The sequence below is a fragment of the Uloborus diversus genome, chromosome 10 (assembly GCF_026930045.1).
Source record: "Uloborus diversus isolate 005 chromosome 10, Udiv.v.3.1, whole genome shotgun sequence".
In the NCBI taxonomy this organism is placed as follows: Eukaryota; Metazoa; Arthropoda; class Arachnida; order Araneae; family Uloboridae; genus Uloborus; species Uloborus diversus.
Genome location: NC_072740.1, coordinates 90,237,790 through 90,260,663, shown reverse-complemented (window position 1 = coordinate 90,260,663; position 22,874 = coordinate 90,237,790). Strand labels below are relative to the sequence as shown.

The 22,874-nt window shown below is 33.4% G+C and overlaps 1 protein-coding gene across 1 annotated transcript in view; it reads left to right on the top strand.

The window, feature by feature from the left end:
- Nucleotides 1–22,874, top strand: part of LOC129231799 (uncharacterized) — a 39,282-nt gene that overhangs the window by 1,685 nt on the left and 14,723 nt on the right. The window contains exons 2-3 of the mRNA XM_054866174.1: nt 14,488–14,539; nt 22,559–22,731. Coding sequence (XP_054722149.1) covers nt 14,488–14,539; nt 22,559–22,731 — 225 coding nt within the window. The remainder of the gene's footprint in view (nt 1–14,487; nt 14,540–22,558; nt 22,732–22,874) is intronic.

The window sequence follows — 22,874 nt, the reverse complement described above, 5'->3', positions numbered from 1 at the left end:
AATACCCAGGGTATAGACCTCAAGGAGGATAGATAGGAAGAGAGATGCCCAACTCGGGAAAACATGTTGCCAAAACCATAACCGGTTTTTAACTGGCACAGCGAAAAGTCTACCAAAAACATTCATCTTTAAAGGGCTTTATCAGTGATGTTTGCTTAGAAATAGCAGCATAATGATGTGTTTAATGGTGAATATTTTCTATTCATTATTTCTTATCATGATTACATCTTTGATCCTGGATTTTTAACTAAATTTGCTGAGCACATAGTGTATTATGGGCAGGGTTTGTTTCCAGAAAGCTGTTCCAGGCTCAAACGTGTTTGTTAAGTGTTGATGTTGTTATTGCCACTGATTCGCATTTTGTTAAGCCTTTAATTTCCTTCAAAACTAGAGGTGGATTGGTACATCCATTTGTTGATGTGTTCAGAATTTAAAACTCCAGTAGACCTCATTTTACGCGGGGGTTATGTTCCACGGAAATGCTGCTTAAATTGAGACCTAATACTGGTGTTAAAACAGGGTTTGGTTCCGTACATAACAAAATACTTCATTCTAGTGATGACTAATTGTATAATAAGTTTAATGTGTACTTATATCGACTTTTATGCACAACATGTATAAAGAAAATATAAATTAATTTTGCGTTATGTTTATAAAGAGGAGTTGGCTATGAGTCTTTTGGCAGTCATTAAGAATTTTTCTCTGTAATTCTTTGCCATAGCAGTAACACATCTATGATCACTTGCGTCATTTCCACGATTGAATCTTCCTTCACTAACAAATCAGAAAGATCATTTCTATTGTCTAGGAATGACTCAAAATTTTCAAGGTGAAAATTTTTGGTTGTGCTTCACTGACGTCGGTATCCTCATTGGTTTTGTCCTCTTTTGTCTCTCCTAAAAGCTCTTCTTCCAGTGAGTTCTGAACTGTGTGAGTTTAATAACTTTACTTCTGGAAAGAGCTCTGGAACCAATCACATAACATGTCTCCAGTGGCCAAGCTTGATTATTAGCACGCCAAAATGCAGTTGATTACACATAATCTGCAATCTTTAGGAATTTGGATTTTGAAAGAGGGGAAAACTTTATCAGCGTTGCATTGCCGCATCCGCGTAAAACCGAACTCATCCGCATAAAATAAAGGTGTCAAATCTTAAGTCGCTTAAAATAAACCCGCGTTAAAGAAGGTCTACTGTACAGAATCAGTTTTGAGGGAAAACATCTAAGCAGATGGGTGGAATTTTATCTTAAAAAAATTCCAAGATGGAGGTCGGGATGGAAAGAAATTCGATGACTTTCCTTCAGTTTTTACTTAAAAAAGACAAATTGAGTGTTTGAAAATTATGCTTTAATTACTGGACCGTTCCATAACCATGAATTTTCTCTTGATTTTCCACCATGGGCTTATTTTGTTTGCAACCTGCTTTTGGAAGAGTCACTTTTACACTCACGCCGTTTGACCTTTTTTAGGTTGCTCTGTTATTTCCAACTCATTGCATTGCAGACTGCAGAGTTGCTCACTATTCTCCCTGATTTATTGAATTAATCGCCTCTATTTGAAAATTTAGCCTTTTCTCTTTCTATTTTCAGTCATCCTTTGTTTGTTTGTTTTTCATTTACGGGGTTTTTTTTCCAAAAAATGTCTTAGAGTTGAACCTAAATCACCACTTAAGAGTGATTGCTGGCGGGTTGAAATGTTTATTCCCCAGCAAAGGGCATCCACATACCAGGAAAAATGGAAACTATCAGGGACTTTAAAGATTTTAATGAAAATAGGAATTTTGGAAAGAATCAGAAAATTTTCAAGCTGGTTTGAAACACCAATGGACAACTTTCCTGCATTTTTGACATGTTTCTGGTAAAATATTCTAAGACTTAAGAAATCACTAAATTCCAATTGTCTTTCAATCTAACACTCGCTAGAATGGAAATATGGAGGAGGGGAGAGAAAAGGAAACGAGAAAAATAACGGCAGTACGAATTTGCGAAAAAACGCTGCTCTTGCAAAGAGGGTAAGTCTGCAAATTAACCCACGATACTAAGGTCTTAAGACGTTTGTATCTTGGACAATCTAAGTGGGGTGGGGGACTACTCAAGGGCTCAGAATAAAATATCGAAAAACTGAATTGAAAGTCATTTTTGAAGCTAAGAGTGGTTTGGGATTTTTCCTCTGCAAACTCTTAAAAATTTAAAAGTAAAAAATGTTTAGGCTGTCTTTAATGATGTAAAAGTGGAGAAAGAGAAGTTTTAAAAAAATCCGAAACTGGAGTTTTAAAAACACCAATTTATAATCCAGGTTGCGTGCTTAAGGAAAAAGACCCTCCGTGTTAAATTTCGTGAGGAAATTGTGAGACCAATTCTAATATATTCCTTATGGCCTATATAACTATGTCTCACCGGGTGTTTTGCTTTAATTCGTGTCAGACGGTCTGTGTGACATCATTAATCCAAGATGGCAGCCGCACTAGATATTGATGAAAATTTTCGGTTTTAACTGATTTTTGAGACATATGACATTTTTTCAACTTTATTTATTTTATTTATTTATTTTATTTTTATTTATTTATTTATTTTTTATTAATTGCTATTTTTTTAGTAACCAATAGCAATTAAAAACATTTTGGAAAGTTTGTACGATAAAATCAAATTTATTATTCCAAGAAATCTGTAAAATAATTTGCATACACGCATTTTGGGGTTATAAAAAGCATTTTTTTTTCAATGCAGAAAAAGTAACTTTCGTTACTTAATATCAGATATAATGATAACTTTATTATTTACATTTTATGTACTCAAGTAATGAATGACTGATTTCATTATCTAAACTGATTTTAATTCAAAATATAGATTTAAAGGTAAACACACTGTTCTTACTTAAAAATCTTCATCTGAAGGGTTATCAATATCGCTTTGTTGGCTATGATTTTCACATAAGTCCTCATCACTTTCACACACAAAGTTCAGTGCATGAAATATTTTGAGATTTGCATTGACATGAAACAATGCATTTTCCCTTTACACAGCTGCATCGAACTAGTTTCAAAATGGACTCAGAAGCACAAAAAAGTGTACACACAACCGGGACATAGAAGTTGTCTTTCTCTTCCCATCCAAAGTCTGGCGGTGATGGTAAATTCGGGTGCTGCTGGTCACGCACAGCAAGACGCCGCTCCAATACCTGATTATGAGCTCTTAAAATGTAAGGGGACAAAGATGCTCTAGCAGGAGGCAAATTTTCATTTCGAGTCTCCTGCTTAGAAAACATGAACCAAAGAAATTCTCCAATATCAGAAATCCTTGTCAGCGGCACATGCACAGAATAAATAAAGCTTTCCTTCAATAACAATTTTATCATTTGTACCAAATTCTTCAGCTGACCAGGCGACTCAGAGCGTCAAGAGTATCTTTGTAAACCATCTTATATATTTCCTTTCTAAGCAAGTGATCTTGTTATATTACTTCCTGACAGATCATAGAGTCATAATATTCCTCGTTTTATCTAGCCTAATGTGGTCATAATGTTGGTCATTCTTCGGTTGCTACCTGCCCCAGTCAAAAATGTGCATGGAAAGTGAAATGATTTTAACCAGAACAATGCTAGCAAAAATACGTCGGTGTCAGTCAAATATATTTGAGTACTGGTTGCCCTATCTCTAGAAGCATGAAGAGTGCAGAACTATTTTAACACCTGCCTCTCCATGACTGCTTTGCAGCGAAGTCACATTTTAATGATGCTTAGCTTCATTTCTCCAGCTAACGATTAGGTTTTTTTCAATGCTGCATATATATATTAACGGTTTATTCTCCAGATAAGCTGTTAAGTTATCCTTTGTTTTTACATGAGAAAAAAGGGTCTTCATGCATACGTTTTTAATATTAGTATGATCGGTTATTTTGAACTCAGTGGGTGTTAATGTACTTATTCTTTTTTCCGCATGGCAGATTTTAGCGAGTTTTCAGTGCATGTGTCAAACACTAAGTGTGTTTCATCATTATTTAAAACCTTTATTCCTTGTTATTTCCTTGATCTTATTATTAAATTCTGCAGATAAATCATTACATGTTTTCTGCAGTGTGCAGGTAAAGGGCAGTAACTGCAAATTTTCCCTTTTTCCTTTTTTTTTGCATTAGAATGCACGTTTTATTACATCATTATACATCTATTGCATAATGATGATATTGCATTTATCATCTATTGTACGTTATCTTTATTGTACAAGTTCGCTTATTTGGTTTCCGCTGAAAAAAGGCACGAAAAAGACGTCTAATTCTAACATTTCCCTATTGTTAGTATTGAATCCAAAACGTGTTTCTTCAAATACCTCGAAAACTCATTTCTGCAGATACTGTCGTTTACCTGCACACGGCAGTTTTCACTTGCTTTGGTTTCGTCATTGATTGTAGCTATGCCATTCCATCAAGAACAGCAACACTGTAAGATTTACTGTTCATTTGCTTCGGTATGTTTGAATCTTTCATGGGGTTCGGCAAAGAATCTTTGATGCTGCTGTCTATTTTTTCTGAGCCACATTCTTCTAAAACTTTCATTAACTTTGATTTGTTTTGGGACAATTTTATCTACCCATCCAGATTAAACATAGACTGCGGAACAGCCTAAAATTCATATGCTGTTTTTAAATCAATATCTGCTCAGCTCCTCGATACAACTAGCAGACGTTTAAATAACGATCGATCAGCTTTTAACTGTAGAACAGTGCCAGTTAAATTTGATGCAACTTTCTTCATGCTATTTTTACATATATTTAGCTTTTCTTTCTTCATTGGGGCCCAAAAATTCGTGTTTTCAGTTTCAATTCTCTCTTGTTTGAAAGTGGCATACATTTCACGGCCTTTGTTTAAAATGCCTAATACATCTGTTTGTATGGCTTCATTATGTAGACTTTGTTGGGTTAATAAATTGACTTCCTTCATAAATTATAGGGCTTGTTGGTACCTTGATGGCACTATATATACATTGCACATATTCATGTAGTCGCTTTTCTCTTGAATCTGTTAAATGATAATATTTACTCTTTATCGCTAAACGAATTTTCTATTGAGTTATGTATTTACTATTCTACCAATTACTTTCATACTCCTATTCTCTTGCTCCAAAGCTTCGTCTGACCCTAAAGCACAAAACGGTACAAAATACTTTTCAACCCAATTGCCTTCCAGATGTAGTAGTTCCCAATGTGCTTCTATAGCCTGTCTAACACCTTTCCTGCAAGAAGTTTTTGACACTACAGTTTCACCGTAAAACTCAGTTAAATTGGCGTCAAGACCTGTTTTTGTTTGACATAGAAATTTTTAAAACTGGATTGTATAACCCAATATCCATGGTGATTACTGTTGGTAAATTTTCCCCTAAAATATATTTAGTTACATGTACCAGTTTCTGCATGAATGTAAGCTGTGTTGATGAAATGAAACATGCGTTCTAAGAGATGCAAGAAAAGCTCCTAAAGCGTAATTATACAGGCTATTAGAAATTCTGTTAAATGATTATACAGTCAAACCTTGTTAAAACAAACTCAAAGGGACTTTAAAAGCGAATTTGCCTCAGCAGTAGCTCGTTTTATCCGAAAAACAATAGTGTTAAGTGTGATTACAGTAGGATGGGGATCTCAATTGTAGTTCGCTTTAGCAATAATTCATTATAAGCATGTCCGAATTAACTAGGTTTGACTGTCCCAATGTTTAGTGATTTTATCCCAAAAATTAACAGTATTTTGAACTGCAAAAACTCATCCAAGGTACTTTTAAACTAGCTCATTCTGAATGACAAAAGAAAAAAAAAAAGATTTCAGAATTTTTTTTTTTAGTGAGTTAATAAACAAATAAGTATTTTACTTTCAACTTATAATAAGAAAAGTAATAGAATAGTAATCAAGCAAATTCACCAGAAAATTATCACAAAATACCCAAAAAGTGAGTCATAATTGCGAAAACTCATTACAGCCGCCATCTTGAATTGATGACGTCATACAGGCTGTCTGACACAAATTCAAGCAAAACACCCGGTGAGGCATAGTTACACAGGCCATAAGGATCCTAATAGAATTGGTCTCACAATTTTCTCGCGAAATTTCCCACGGAATGTAGTATGCCCCCCTACTATTAGGCAATCTTTGGTGAATTGATGAGAGATGGTTTTGGTGTTCTAACCTGAAAATGTTTTGTAGCCGATGTATTTAAAACTATTTGAGACTATACTAAAATATCTTAAAGGGAATTTGGGACCCTCGCGAAAAGTGTTTGTAATATAAGTCTTAAAACTTTTAGGCTGTCTTTAGCAATGTAAAAGGAGGGGGCTTTCTGTAGGTGAAATTCCGAAACTGGAGTCTTTAAAACGCAACTTTAGACCATATTGGTCTTTGGGGTCCCCCTTCGCCGAAAAAGATTCGAAGCTGAAGTATTCAGAACTTAGCTATAGGTAATCTTTAAAGGAACCTAAGAAGAGGGAATTCGAAGGCGTTCTCTCAATAAATTTTAGAATTTAAATTCTTAATACTTCGGTGATAAAGAGGGGGAACCACAAATTTAAGTCAAATTTAGTGAACTTAGAGGAAGGAGTGGGGGGGGGGGCTCTCTCCCCTGAAAGTTTCTCCATGCCGATGTATTGGCTATCTTTGAGCTATGCTTTTTTTTGGCTAACTTTGGGTTGTCGCTGTCGATGTGGGGAAGGGAGTTGTTCTTTCAATAGAAAAATAAATCTTAAACACAAACTTACACTACCTTTAATAAACACAAAGAGGGGGGGTGGAAATCCGCTGCCCAGCCTGAAATATTTCCGTTTCTGAGATTTTGGGCTATCTTTGGCTGACTTAAGTTGGAAGGGAGTAGGAAGCTTCTTTCAAAAAGTTTCCGAAAGTAAAGTATTAAAACTTTTCGGCGGTCATAAGTCATGTAAATAGGTAAGGGGTGTACTGTTCCTAGAAAAAAAATGAAAAACTGAAGCCTTAAAACTCAAATGTAGGATATTTGTGGTGATTTCAGAAGAAGGGGAGTGTTCTTCCAAAGAGTTTTCGATGCTGAAACATTTAAAACGCCACTTTAGGCTATATTTGAGTGCCTTAAGAGGGATGTGATTTGGGGGCCCTCCCTGAGGTGAAGATTCAGTTCCCCTATTGCTTTTTTTTAATTAATGAACATTGAAAAGTGTACTTCATTTAAAAAATGCATCTACTTCACTGAAGTGGTTTTTTTACGGCTAATCTCACCACCTGCTATCTTATAGAAGAATTTTTTTTCAAATGAAGACTGTGTGTGGGGGAATGGTGCCAGTTTATTATCATTAGTTGCCCATACCCTTCCCTCACCTTTCCTTCTTTTCTGGTTTGTTGGCGCTACCTTGGGTAGACTTTCCGATCAGAACTGATTTATGTTGCAAAAGTGAGAATCTTATATCCCAAGCGATTTTATTGCTGCGATAAAAATGTTCACAATCGGCAAAAAACTAATGGTGGGGAGCCCCAAACGCTTTTACCCCTTATATTATCCAATATCGCGTTTTTGGAACTTCAATTTTGAAATATGGCTGAAGGAGAGTTCCTGAATTCCATCCCTCGATAATGCATTCAAAAAGAGTATAAACGTTATGAAAGATGGAGTACAATTTCGTTTTTATAAACTTCAATTTTGGGGAGAGTCCAGAGCGCACTCCCCCTCTTTCTCTAATATTTTTGAACGTTGCCCAATATTGTGATTTTGGGACTATCAGTTTGAAAAAATTGATGTAAGAGAGTCCCTGAACCCCTCCTTTCCCTGAACTTTACCAAAATAACCAACCATTGCGCTTTTCAGACTTCAATTAAAAAAAATTTTGGGGGGAGAACGCCCCCCCCCCCTGCTATTGACGGTTTTTAGGTTTTTCGAAGTAAGATATCAAAATGCTTAAATATTACAATTTAAACTAAGTTCATGTTAGAGAAGTTAAGATTCAATTTAAACAGATTCCAAAACTGGCATTTTAAAAATTTACAACATTTATACACATAAATTTTTCCTTAAGCAGGCATGGTTGGGGGGGGGGGGCTGGAAATATTTTCTGTCTTGGAACACATCACCAAACTTGCACTCATGGGTGTCAACAAAAGCCCAAAATCGGCCATTGGTTGGTTGAAAACTTAATTAATTTTAACTATTATAAGTTAAATACTTACATTTTTATTAATTAAACTTAATTAATAAAAATTCAATGCATTAGAATGACCTAGTTAAGTTGTATTATAACCTGTTTAGACCAGTATATTCACACCAGTCAACACAGAATACAATAAATAAATACTACAAAAATCTAATAAATATTAACCATTTTAAGAACATGGTAAATTTGAATATTGATTAAACATTAGAATAATACTCTATACAGGACACACATCCATCATTGATTATAAATTTGCATGATACTCGACACATCCATCTTGTATGCAGAAAAATACAATAAACTTCACTTAATATAATAGTAAAAAATGCTTCAAAAATCTTTAATATTAAATATTTTATGAATATAATTCAGACATTGGTGAATACTCATCAATTCTTTTCAGTTGTAAAAAAATCAGTGGCCAATGAAGACGTTGCAGTCTCAGAGTTTGATACAAGAACTCTTGATGTGGTTTCAATGGTTTTTTTTTCCAACTTTTCAAAAAAGACAACGATGTGTTGTCACCCAAACGCTTTATTATTTTTGTTACAGGTAGTCCTTTTTCTAACAAATGCAGCTTTTTTCAGCACAGTTTCTATATAATACAATGGGCTAATTTATGGGAACCCTTGTATAACAAGGTCTTGGGCAAACACGATACTGAAATTTGCATAAGTAATTGCATAAATGAAACAATAATCCACATGTTAAGTTTGTACTGTTTTAGTGAAATGTTTTTTTAATTAATACTTTGAAGGCAGAACGAAAGAAAGGGGGAAGTAAATAACAATAAAATAACTCACTGACTTTGGCTTAAACTATTAAACTGTCCAAATTATTAAAAAGAAATTCTTATCACTTAGTTAATTTTTTGAAGAAGTTGTGCAAATTTTGCAATGCCATCAGAATATAAAATTGAAAGAGGTAAAATACGATTATATCTACGAAACATAAGTATGAAAAAAATGTATAACTCATACTGAATAATATTTTTATGTTTGGGAATTTCTCATTAAATAATTCAAGCTCATTAAAATTTAATTGAGTACTGTGCAGCAGAACATTTTTTTTAAACATTGTTTTACAGTATGCAAGTTTAAAACATTAACTATTTCCCTTAGCATTACTTTAAATTATTTTAAAATATCAATGAAAAACTTAGTTAAGTCTCAATTGCCTGCATTGATTGAAGTTTCAATTAAATTATGTACGAAGTATTTTGTTCTTTTGTAACTTTTTATAACTGGCAAATTTTCAGTTTTTGCAGGTTTTCTTCAGTTTTTGCCACCTTCCTGGCAAAAATAACCTTTTGCCGGCAGAAGGACGAACCCTATCAAAAAAGGCATCCTATTGCTCAATGCTCAATCACTTTGCAGTGGTGTGATGTTTTAAGCATACATATGCACTTTATTTCTAGAATGTTAAGCTTTCACTTTTAATTGTGATATACAAATCATGATTTTTTTAAATGCAGGAAAACTTTTTATAAAGTTCTACTTCATACAAAATGATTCATTGTATTTGAATATATCACAATTAAAAACCAAGCCTTAAAATTCTAGAAATAAAGTGCAAACATATGCTTAAAATTTTCTCATTTGTGCAAATGGCTAGAGCAATGTATAATTGAACTAAACTACTATTTGAACTAAAAGACAGATTTTTTTTTTGAACAAAACTTGTTGAAGAGAGCTCTTCACGGAGAAAATGTAATGCAAAAATTACTTAAAGTTGACTACTTTAAAGATATTTAAGATTTTAAAATCTATGTCACACATTTGTTAACTTGATATACCCATGGCAACAAGTGCACACAGCCAGTTTACAGCTTTCGACGCCTCCCGTTCCTTCTATCCTCCTTGATATACCCGGGTAAATATCCAAAATGGGTCTTCTCTATATTATATACAGGTAAAACCCCTCTTAACGGGCACCCCTCATATGCGGACAATTTTTAATTCCCCACTTCCAATGCAAATAACAGTATTAAACCCCTGTCCTGCGAACACCTCTCTTTTGCAGACAAAAAAAATTATCCCATTAGTATCTGCATTAGAGGGATTTTACTATATATATATATTTAATAAAACAAATTATTTCTGTTATTATAAAAGTAAGTTACTAGGAACAAGTATACTACTAGTGCACTATACAGTCAAACCTTGATATCTCAAACCTCCTTATCTCGAAACCCTTGATGTCTCGAAACAAAAACTTTCCCCAGCATTTTCTATAAAAACCCCTATGTATTTTCCATAGTTATCTCGAAATTTATTTTTCGAAACCCTCGATTTGTCGAAATTTTTGCACAGAAGCAAGTTTCAATTGTTGTTTTGCTTTGGTAATTTTTGTAGTAAAACCAGTTCCAGGGACAATTACTTAACGTTTTTCATCCCTTTTCTCCGAATGGCTGCTGAGAACTTTTTGAATGTGAGGTTACTGGTTAAAAATAAAATTAGAATTTTTAAACTTTTAGGTGAAAAAACCAAGTTGAAATTGTTGTTCATTTCAAAATTTCAGCCTGTGCAGTTTCGACAATTAGAAAATTTCAAATCTAGTGAAATATTGAAGGCTAATTTATTGATCGTAATTCGAAGTGGTTCCTTAGTACATATATAAATGCATATAGTGTACGTGTGTGTAAATGTGAGAGTTACTAGTGTAATTTTTTAAAAACCTTCATTACTCGAAAACTCAATATCTCGAAAAAAAATTCCATCCCGAAAGATTTGAGATATCGAGGTTGTACTGTACTAGTAATAAAAATAAATTACTTATTAAGTGGCGTAACCCTCTTGTTTTGAAGAGCTGTGCAGGATAAAACTTGTCTTACCAACAGAAAACTGCTCTGGTGAGAAATTTTCAAATGGCATTTAACATTTTTTTTTTCAGAGCAGCATTGAAGGCTCAAAATTGAAACCTATTATGATCCAGAAAGCAACTAGACCCCAGTGCTTCAAAGGTCTGCATTTAAAGTATTTACCAGTTGACTGGTATTCAAATTAAAGAGCCTACCAGTATTATGCCAAGTCTGCTTGTAACCTTGGATAAAATGTTTGCTGTTGAAAAGAGGCATATTGTTCTCTTTATAGACCAATGCAAGTCCACATTTTCAAACACTTTAGTTTAAACAATACATGGATCATCTTCTTGTTTTAGTACAATAGACCTCTGGTCGCAGTGTTTGGCTCTGCTAAGCCCCCCTCTCCTTCATCTTCTTGTTAGCAAACACAACCTCGAAATTTCAACCTATAAATGTGGAAATTCAGTCTTCAAATTTCATTAGGTTGCTAGATTTGAAGCATTTGATCCATGAGACAAATAATGCTAAAACAAATAGCTTATTGCTCCAAAACTGTTGATGTTTTGTTATCAGCTAAGTACAGTATGCTTGGACGGAACAGGGTTGAGCCATTTAAATCAGTTGATTTTTTTTTTTTTTAAATCATTGATTGAAATCATGATTTTTGAAAAATGAATTTTTAAGTTCAAAACTGAATTTAATGGGAATAAGGTTCAGAGTATTTTAAAAAGAAAAAAAACCAACAAACAAGCAAATATTAATTATAAACGACCTTACCAAAAGAAAATACAATGACTCATGTAGTTAGTAAACAAAGTACGTTGAAACCAAAAAAAAAGCATGATCTCTATTAAATTGAAAAGAAAAATTGCAAAGAATAAAGGAACTAAGATGTTTATGTTTGGAGATAGGAGGGTTTCATCTGTTAGGAGTTAAGTATTAAAGTATTCATTTAAAAATGAGCTTATACAATCCTCTTCAACATTCAGTGAGTCAAAACAGTGTTGATAATTAAAATATGAATATTAATAGTACAAGAATTCGAGGGACAAAAAGTCTGCTTTTAAATCATGTATTTTATGGCTCTTTAAAAAAGAATTAAATAAATTAAGGGGTGCAGGGAAGCAAGGCATCAACTACTTCAATAGAGAGGATTTTCTCTATGTATGGGTTAGTACAATCGAAAATTTGGCTACAGGCTTGGAAACAAAAAAAAAACAGCGAAGCTTGTTTTCATTTACAAATCATTGAATTAAACTCCTGAATAGGGAAATAGTTGTAAAAATAATAGTTGTAAAATTTTCATAAAAATAAAAATTATTGTGGTTATCCCTTAGTCTACTTCATCTCTCTAACAATGCTGTGGTTGAAAGAGTAAAACATCTAAATTAACATGAAGCATTCTTTATACGATATAGATAATTAAAACAAGAAAAAATCCATACATTGTAAGCAATTATTTTCTATTAATTTATTAATTACTCTTATTTTTATGTATTTTTCAATTTAATATATAAAAAAAAGAATGATTTAGGTATGTAACTTGAACAATTTGTTAGCATTAAACATAATTAATCTTAAACTAAATAAATTCTATTTAAATAAAAAAAATCTGATTTTTACTTCCTTTTACAAAAAAGGAAGTATTGTATTCGCGAAAAAATTTTCACTCAAAAATCGCCCTTAATTTCCATTTTGCTCACCCCCAAATGAATGTTGAGTTTTTTTTTCGATTCGACCACATGCGGAAAAGTGCCTAAGAATGTATAGACACGCGAAATATCCATTTTGACCATCACCGAGGTAATTACAACGACTTTTCTCGTGACGTCTGTATGTATGTGCGTATGTGCGTATGTATCTCGCATAACTCAAAAATGGTATGTCCTAGAAAGTTGAAATTTGGTACATAGACTCGTAGTGGGGTCTAGTTGTGCACCTCCTATTTTGGTTGCATTCGGGTGTTTCTAAAGGGGTCTTTTGCACCTTTTTGGGGGGAAATCATTGTTAATTTCGATGCAAACTCAAGTGGTGTTATAATTTGGCGGTCACTTGGCGATATATCGCCAGTCTTTTGGTTGCCAAGTTTTGTCGCCAACTTGGCGAAAAATTTGGCGATTTTTTTTTTTTTAAATCTGCTTTCAATGTGGCCATTGCTAGTGATATTTAAAGAGTTAGAGAGAGAATCCCATTAAAATTGCAATAATAGGGAAAAAGCATTAAATTGGTGTAAAAGGAAGTCATGTGATGCACACATCAGCTCGTTTTATTTAAAAAAAATGATTTTTATCAACTCTGGCTTGGAGGGAAGTAAAGACTGAAACAATAGCAAGTTGCTTTCATCACGTTGAATCCAAAAAAAGGATAAAAATGTTTTTGTGACAATGATGAATCCGAAAGTTTAGTCGTTAGTGCATCAAGCACAGTTCAGAAATACAACTTGATGTAACATAACCTTATAAAAATAGCAATAAGTAATTACATATGTATTAAAAAACATTGTAAGTTAATGGAGATATTGAAGTGTATAATATAAATATATTTATGTTGAGATTAAAAGTAAGCAACTAAAATTGTAGAACCCCTCTCTGGTGGACAACCCTTTGTTAGGGACAAGAATGTTGGTCCCGTTAATGCTGACAGTAGAGGAATTTCATTGTGTGTGTATAGACACAGGTGCCCACTAAAGTCCATTTCCACCATCTTAACATCAGAACCGCTGCTGCTATATTCATAAAAGTAGCGTCTAGTTATAGTAAAGTAGCCATGCACTACTGAATGAAATCACTTATGGTGCCACCTGGTGGAAAACTGCGCAATTAGAATTCCTATCTCAAAAACGGTTTGAAATTATGGAAAAAAGTTATTCACAAAGGCTGTAGCACATCATCAATTTAGTACAAAAAGATGCCTTGTTGATATTGATGCAAAGAATAGAATGGCTAAAACGTGCATTTGTTTTTGTTTTTTGTTTTTTTTTTTTTGCGATTTCAAGAAAACTTTCCGGATTTACTTCCCTGTGACATAACGAAATATAAACCGAAGAAGAAATAATAAATTCCCGGATATAAAACATGACACCGAAATGTGAAATGAAGAAATATTGTTACAGCATATAGTTTATTATTCTATATTAGATAATTTTCTCTTGTTAGTGTAGGAAGTCATGAAAAATCAAATGTGCGTTTTAACTGTTCTATTCTTTCTATTAATATCCACAAGATGTCTTTCCATGATAAATCATTGATTCTGTACTACTTCGTAGGTCACTTGTCTTTCTCTATCTCCATTCCTTTTTTTAGATAGATATTCTAACTCTACAATTTTCCAATGCAGTTTAATTCAGTAGGGCATGACCACTTTACTGTACCTTAATATCACTTACATGAACATAGCAGCTGCTGTTTCAAGGTTAAGAGGATGGGAAGGGACTTTAGTGGGCATCCTGTATACATATAATATGTATATATATTTGTGTATGTGTAAATGTGTAAGTTGATAATTATTCTTGGTTTGATTTTTTATTTTAAATATAGACATAGAATCAAGTGTGAAAAAAAGAAGAGAGTGAGAGTGTCAAGATTTAAAGTAAGTTTCCTTTTTATTTATTTTTATAAGATAGAACTGGAGCACACTTTCTTGATGTAAGCCACTATATTATTAATTATGTGCAAATAATATATATATATATATATATATATATATATATATACTTAAAGGTTAATTTATCAAGATTTTAAATATTTAATAGCTTCTACTCAGTTGCATATTATGTGCCAAATATTTTTATTTCAAATGTACCAAAGTAGGCTTGCTACATTTTTTCTCGAGGATAGAAAAAAAGTTTAAGTCTGTGGAAGTTATGTTCATAGGTAAAATTTTTATCCTTGACAATTTTGGCAAGTTCAAAAATAAAATCCTATTTCTTGATAATCATCTCGAGTCATACAGCAATTTTTTAACAGATTGTATTCTATGGTCCTTTACATCATCCGCTTTTTTTTATTATTGAGTCTTGTAACGCATTTATAATTATCAATGAACTCCCAGCAGGCCTAGAATCTCACAGAGAAACATTTTTGGTGCAGAGTTATAGAAACTATGCATTTATTAAAAATGGCACCAATAATGAAATCTAATGTGATTTTGACATTCCAGAATTAATTATTTCTTAATTATTTTGTACCGGTAAAACAGGTGCTATTGCTTTTGCCAGTATTGATGCTTCTTCTGTCAAAGCGCTACACTTTGTCAACTTACAAAGAATTGGGCAGAGTTGCATTAACTGGCAACATCTTACAAAAACTTTTGTATATTTACAGATTATATTTCATGGCTAATGTAATGTTGAAACTGTGTACATTAAAATAGCAATTTTACAACGTAATTAATTTCTGTTAATGGAAAGAGCAATCATATTTGTGATTAATTTGGCCCTTTGTCAATACACTTATATTCAGCAATGATACAAACTTCATCAGCTTTGAGTTGCTTTTAAATAGTATTCGAGTGTTATAAAATTTTGTCCCACTTATTTTCTAATGTATTGGAACTAAATGCAAGGGTAAGACTCAAAATATTTTCACCTTCGAAATTTTGGACCACCCTAGTACACATTTTTCATTTGTCTTGTTCACTGTAGAAAATTAGTAAGGTTATTAGTATTAATGGGTGTAACATTACACAAATTCTGGAGTGTGTAGCATCAATTTTAAAACTCAAAATGTTGGAGGAACCTTGCACTATGGTTTGTGTTAGAATTCAAAGCACATGTGTAAAGATCAGCATTGGTGCAGAGCTGGTAAACTCTTATTAGCGAACAAAAACTGGCAGTTATGGCTGAGCAGTAAAAATTCTTACTTTGTGACCTGCCTATAAGACTCACGTTGTGGGTGCGGACACTACTCAGGTTATTTCTTCTTTTAGTGCAGTAAAAATGTCTTGTTTATGTATTAAAATAAATAATTTATGTAAGGTAACACACCAGTAGTGCCCAAATCTTAAAAGTGCTTCAGTAGTGGCCACTTCAAGGTTTATATTTGAAAACATAGGATTCCAGGTTTCCCAATGGATTCAAATGTGCACGTTTGATGCACTTTTGAATCCATTGGGAGACCTGGAACCTTTTTTTTTTTTTTTTTAATATAAACCTTGAAATGGCCACTACTATTGCCTTAATTTATTTTTGCACTTTCAATTTAAATAATTTAAACCATCAAATAGTTAACTTGAAGTATAAGTTTACTTTAAATTAAAAATGAGTACCCGTTCAAGAAAGTCAGATGGAAGCTTAATTTTTGCTAATGCAGAACCTTATGCAGAAATTAGTGAGACTAAAAATAAGTGCTTGCATTTACATATGCATTACTTTGAGTTTTAAATTCAGTGATACAAACTTAAACTAATTCTGGTATTGTTTCCAGAGCAGAAACGGTCGCCCAATGGGAAACATTTTGATAGAAGCATTCCTCATCAAAGTTTATAGAATGTCATTACATGTCTAAAAGGGATACTGTTATGTCACTGTATTGATTAGAATCAGCGCTGGATTTACCCATAAGCTTAACATTTATAGGTTTTCCCCCGCTTCTTTGGGGGCACCCAACTCTCAAAAAATTGCATGATTTGATCATAAAAAAGGAAAAATACTTTAAAAAATAAATTTCATTTTCACGTGCTTGAAAACTTTGAAAATTTTTAACTTTTTCAAATGCAAAGTGGGGGGGGGGGATACCAAAATGTGCCAAATTCAGCTCCTTGCTGCATTCTGTGTCAAAAATGTAAAAAGCATGGCTATCACTTTGCTGTAACATATTGCTTGTTTGAGATATATTTTTGCGTGACTCGCACATTCACCATTTTATTGAACATGAATTTCATATTTTGGAAGTTATTTATCAACCTGTTTAGAACGTGAAAAAAATATTACTACCTTTATTCTTTTTCTGCACTGCTTGTTGTTGTTGGCGTGTCTGTATTAAACTACTACGGAAAGATTGACAGCACATGGATAGGAAATAACACCCAGGGCACCGGCAGAATCGAACCCACAACCTCCAGCATATGAAGCAAAGCCATACCATAGTGCCACGGAGGCCCCACTACCTGTTATTAAAAAATACTAGTAGTTGTGCAGAATAATAGGTGTTTCTTACTAAGTTAAAAACCCCTCCCCCCATAAAACTAAACAATCAAGTATCAAAATGTCCGCGATTGGAAAGTACGAAGGAAGTGCTTTGAATAATTTTAATTGTCCTAGAGACCTTGAAAATAATTTAAAGCATTTCCGAAACTACTTGAAAAGAGCTTCAATTTTATTTCTTACAAAGTGTACGAAGTATGTGTTGTCCGAATAGTTAGGGTGTTACTTTCTCATGACATATTTTTTAAATATGTCCACCATCTCTTTTGAAGAATTTTAAGCACTTTTTAATCTTGATCAATTTTCAGTTTATTCAGTGTTGTGTTTGTTCGTGGGTTGAAGGAATGATCAAAAACTAACTATACCAAAAGTTGATGTGAGCAACTGACAATAAGTCATTGTTTCTCCTCCCTCTCTTTCTCACTGTTGATTAATATCAACGATTTGTCGAACCAAGAGAAGTTTTTATTTTGTTTTGCCTTAATTTGCAAAAGAGTGTACAAGTTTTAAAAAGTTATCGTTATCCTATTTTTCCCCTGCTGTCTTTGTATTTCCAACCACCCCGTATAAAACCTCAAAATGCAGAAATTTTTAATTTATTTTTCAAAGAAATTCCCGGGGGAGAAACTCACAGACCCCCTAAAAATGGAATTATTCTACCCACACCTCAATGAAGGTTCCTGCAGCACTCTCCTGATACCCCTCCTTCTAAAAGGTTAAAATTAAAAATTATAGATAGCGAAATTTCTTTTAACACACACATGCAAACGAAAAAACGCATAGTAGGGGACAAACATTTGAAAAATGACATATTTTGCTGTTGACATTAAGGTCTCCAAGCTACAAGGAGGGTCCCCTCTACCTGAAATAACTTAGGGACCTGTTAAGTTTAAGTCCTGCCCAGTATACAAAAGTATTTTTTAAACATTATTTCAAAGTTTGGATTAAGAAACATCGCAAATCAATTTTCATTGAGAAAAAAACTTTCAGTAAAAAAAAACTTTTCAGTAGATACTGACAATATTTAGGATACTTATGTGAAAATGGAGCCTAGAAAGAGGTTAAAAGTTAAAATAAAAAGTTAGGGGCCCTGAAGAAAATTGCATAGGGGCCCATAAATCCTATCGACAGCCTTGCATTCAAGGCAGTCAAATCCAGACCAGTGAAATGTATCATTAAATTGAGGAAATCGTTAAATCAAAGTTACACTGTCTCTATATATAGTAAAGTCGGACCCCCATTTAACAAATTCAGTGGGACCAAAACTTTTATGTGTTAAATAGAGTTTATGTGTAATAACGAGGTGCGGAAAAAAAATATAAAAAACTGCGCATACCTTATATAGAAATCTTAATAAGCAACTGCACGAACATATTCATGCTTAGAAAGTGTACCCTTTTTGTTCAATGCTCAGCGACTTATTACACACTAGTTAATTTGAAATTTTAAAGTACTGAGTAATGCATGTTTGACAATATCCTTGAGGCCTGCCTTGAAAAAGTTCTCTTTCAACTTTATGGAGAGAAGCAAATACTGTCATTTACGGCCTGCAGCATGAGAAAAAATTAGTTTTAATGGGAATTTAACTATCGCTTTCTGCATCAGAATCACTATTCATTGGTTGCCTCTCACTCAAAAATTTACGATTCTTTCTGCTTCAGACGAGATGGATATTTCATTTGGAAAACAATGCAATATTTCCCAACTCCAATAACCAAAAAAAAAATGGTTATTAAAATTATTCGTTAATTCTGGGTTTATTATTTGGTAAATAGTTGTTTTTGGCTTCATTTTCGTTGCAGAGAAAGAAAAATTTGCTACATCAAGAAATGTGTTACATAGATGTTTGTAAAATCGGGGTTCCACTGTATATGATAAATACATATATATATATATACATACAGTTTGAAAATAAAAGAATATGAATACAACATGTTATTTTTTTAGGAGAAAGTTACTCTTGCTCATTGTTATAAAAATTCTAATAATTCTAACCTAAGCAAAGTAATACAAAACAATTATATCAATAAAATAAATTGTGATTGATTTTTAAAAAATTGTGGAAAAAAATAGGGAAAAAAATCTAAAACTATAATACTCCAAGCTCGCCCATTTATATATTTAAATATTTTCCAAGTTAAGCGATTACACAATAGAAACATGAATCTAGGTTGATAGTTTTAGTGATAAATACAAATTTAGCTAGTTATCGAAAAAGATAGCCATTACCATTCACAGAAGAATTTACACTAACTTTCATTGGGTGCTTGGCTATCATTTTTGGTAGCCACAATGAAAATCTCCCTATGTGTTGTAAAATGAGTTAAATTGAAAAATAATGTGTGTATATATTGGTATTATGTTAGAAAATATAACTCACACAAAAAGACATTGTGACCCTGTGGTGAACATTTGCAGTTTTGGCTTGGCAGTCAAAGTGTTCACAATCAATTGAATTGTGAGAAAATGAATAATAAATTGATATTATTTGTTCCTCTTCTATTCTTAGAATCTGAATCTTGTCAGTGGCAGAATTGTATGTTTTTTAGTGAAAATTTCATAAAGGGGGGGGGGGGTTTGGCTTCCATATTTTTTTAAAAATTATTTTCTGCATTGTCAGAAAAACAAAACATTGTGTTAAATTATTCAACTCTGTTTAATGGTCACAATGAGGTACATAGCGGGGGGGGGGGGGTTCAAATTCCTAAAAGATTCGGCTTTAAGTAATCTTACAAATTCTATTGTTGTATTTCTTCTTGGTAGAACCTCGTTTATTCGGCTTTCATTTATCCAAATCATATTTATAAACACAAATATTTACTTAAATTATAATTTTATGATTGCAAGAATGGAACTATAAATACATCAAATGTTCAGTTTTTGTTTTGATTTAACATACAACTCCTGCATAGAATGTACAATAAAGTACAGTACTGATTCAACAAATAATATGGCATTTAGAGTGTCAGACAGACATCACTGCAGCTGAACTATAAAAGATCAAGTACTTGTGAAAAATGGTACTATGTAATTTTGTTAGAAAGTACTGTTTTTTGCTTTAATAAAAGATAAATCTACTCATTTAAGAAGTTTTGCTTATTGCCTGGATTTTTGTTTATTTGAACTGCTTTTGGTCTAAGTTGGTCCGGATAAATAAGGTTGTGCAGTACATAGTATAAGGACCGTCATGAACCCCCCCCCCCCCCTCCCAGAAAGTAAATTTGGACTATGCTAATAATCTCAGTATTTATTCATTTTACTGCTTGTTTAGATTCAAGCTTTATTATGTTTATTGTGATTTATTGTAACAAGTACTAAAAAAATTTCACCAAATTTTCTGGTTTTGTATTCTAAGATAATGATTGGCAACCTAAATAAGAATGGGTTCGTTGCAGATGCAAATTACATTACCAAACATCAGTGGCGGCGCTAGGCGTCGGTGACATCGGCGACTGCCGACGGCCTCGCGCAGATAGGGCCTCACAAAATTCTCAGAAGTAAATTCTCAAAAGTTTTAAGAAATTTCCATGTTTTCAATTGAAGCTCTTATTAAATGCAACAGACACAAAAGTAATCAAAATAGTGCGTGCAGCGGAGACTGTACAGAGCCAGTTAAGGGGGCCCAATTCTGTAGGGACCTGAATTTAAAATATTCACTAGCTACAGCTTATTGATCAGCTAACTCTCTTCCCCCCCCCCCCCCACCCCGTTCTATTTCTTTTCTTTTTCACTTGTTGAAAAATTAGAAAATATTCAAAATGCTGCTCCTCCGAACACACACCCTTCCATACACGCGCGCACCGATAGCATTATGGAGCATTTGAAATTTCGTTTCGAGATCTTAAATTTCGCGATATTTCCAGCTTAAAGCTAAAGCCCCCAAATACTAAACAACATCGAAAATCGCTTAAAATTGTGTTTTTGTAGCTTGAATTTCAAAAATTACCGAACCTAATATTACAAAATATGGCCTTAGAATCGCATTTTTAAGGCTTGAATATCAGAAAATATTCATGCAAGGGTCCCCATACCGCCTTTCTTTTATATCATTAGCAATTAGGTTTTTTAAACTACATCAACAAAAAGTTTAGGTGGACTGGCTCCTGAATATAAATAAAATATTGCTAAAGTTTTTAGAAGCATAATTTTCAAAATTTTTCGAGGGAAGAGCTCCCTCCCTTTCCGTAAAATCATCAAAGTTTGTCTAAAATTCTGTTTTTGAAACTTCGATTTCGAGAATTTGCAGGAGATTCATTTTGACCTTTTTTTTAACAAAAGAATCGATCTGGGACACTCTCTGACCCTTTAAGTCAATAAAAATGGCCTATAATTGCATTTTTAAGGTTTCAATTTCTAGAAATTTCCACCGAGACCTCTGTAAATTTTTTCCCCTAACATCAGCAAAGAAAGCCTAAAATGGCGTTTTTAAACTAAAAATTTTAAAAAAATTTCCGGGGGAGGACCCCCGGACCCACCTTTCTATCAGGTCATTTTTCCTCTTTCAATGTGTCGCCCCCTCCCCCCACCACCAAAAGAAACTTTTTGATTGCGCTACTAGTCACGAAACGTTTTTGTCCTAGCAATTAAGTGAATTGGAAACTATAAGTGCCAATAGTACAAAAATTAATTCCGTGAATTCAATGATTTGTCTGAAAATATTTTATGATTAAAAGGACCTCGCAAAACTGCATCGCCGACGTCTACTTTTGCTCTCGCGCCGCTACTGCCAAACATAATTATATGCATCTTCGTAATAGCAACACTTAATCTCTTTTTGTGAAACTCCAAAGTTATCATAACCTCCTTATGAGAAGCAATACTAAAGGCAGAGAATGCATTCTATTGACAGCATATTCAACAATTCCTCCATCACTGTTTTTTTATAAAATATTATTTTAGTTCATAAAGAGAGAGCGTTTCTAAGTTGCTGGGAATTGTTAAAGGGAATGTTTAAAAAAAATGCACAAACTTCAACATTCAAGTTAATTTTTAGTCATATGTGCACTTTTCTTCATTTGTTTTTTTTATCTTTTATTCCTTAATGGGAGGGGCTTAACCCCTAAAACTTCAAGCATGTTTAATTACATCTGAGAAGCTCAGTCGTAGCACTTCACTCTTCCATGCTGCCTACCCAGGTTCGTGTCCTGGGTCGAGTATGATCAACACAGCCGTTCATCCCTTCAGTGGGTCGATAAAATGGGCACCTAGTGTGCTTGGAAAATAAACCCTGGGGGGTTCTGTGTTCGGCTGACCACCTAACCGGAACATCTGCCTTGCACCCTAGAACCTTTGGTCAAGGAAACTGAGATGGGCACAGTGGTCCTCATGGGTGGTTGTGCCGCAGGGTTTGGTTTGAATTACATCTGATTCTCTCTTATGACTTGGAAATTTTCATGTTAGTAGTAAATGCAAGATCAGTTTACTTTTAATCATAAATTAAAGCATTTTTTCCTCTTTTTCTTCAGAGGGAACAGAGAAAAAAAGGTCTTATTATCACCCGTAGTTCGGTGAAGTTGCAGCCAGGAAATCTTCCAAAAACATTTGTTCCCCATACTCAAGTATCCAGTGACAGTAATTTGCAAGCATCAAAGGAACCAGCAGCACCAGTATTTGCCGTAATTCCTAAGTTTAATCCAAAGTAATTTAGTATTATTTATATATTTTGACTATCAAAAAGCTAATTCTGCTCTTTTTATAATTTGAGTGATTTTTATTGGAAAAAATTTCTTATGTGTGTCAGATTAATCCAGTCAATTTCAACACACCCAACTAAACTTTTCA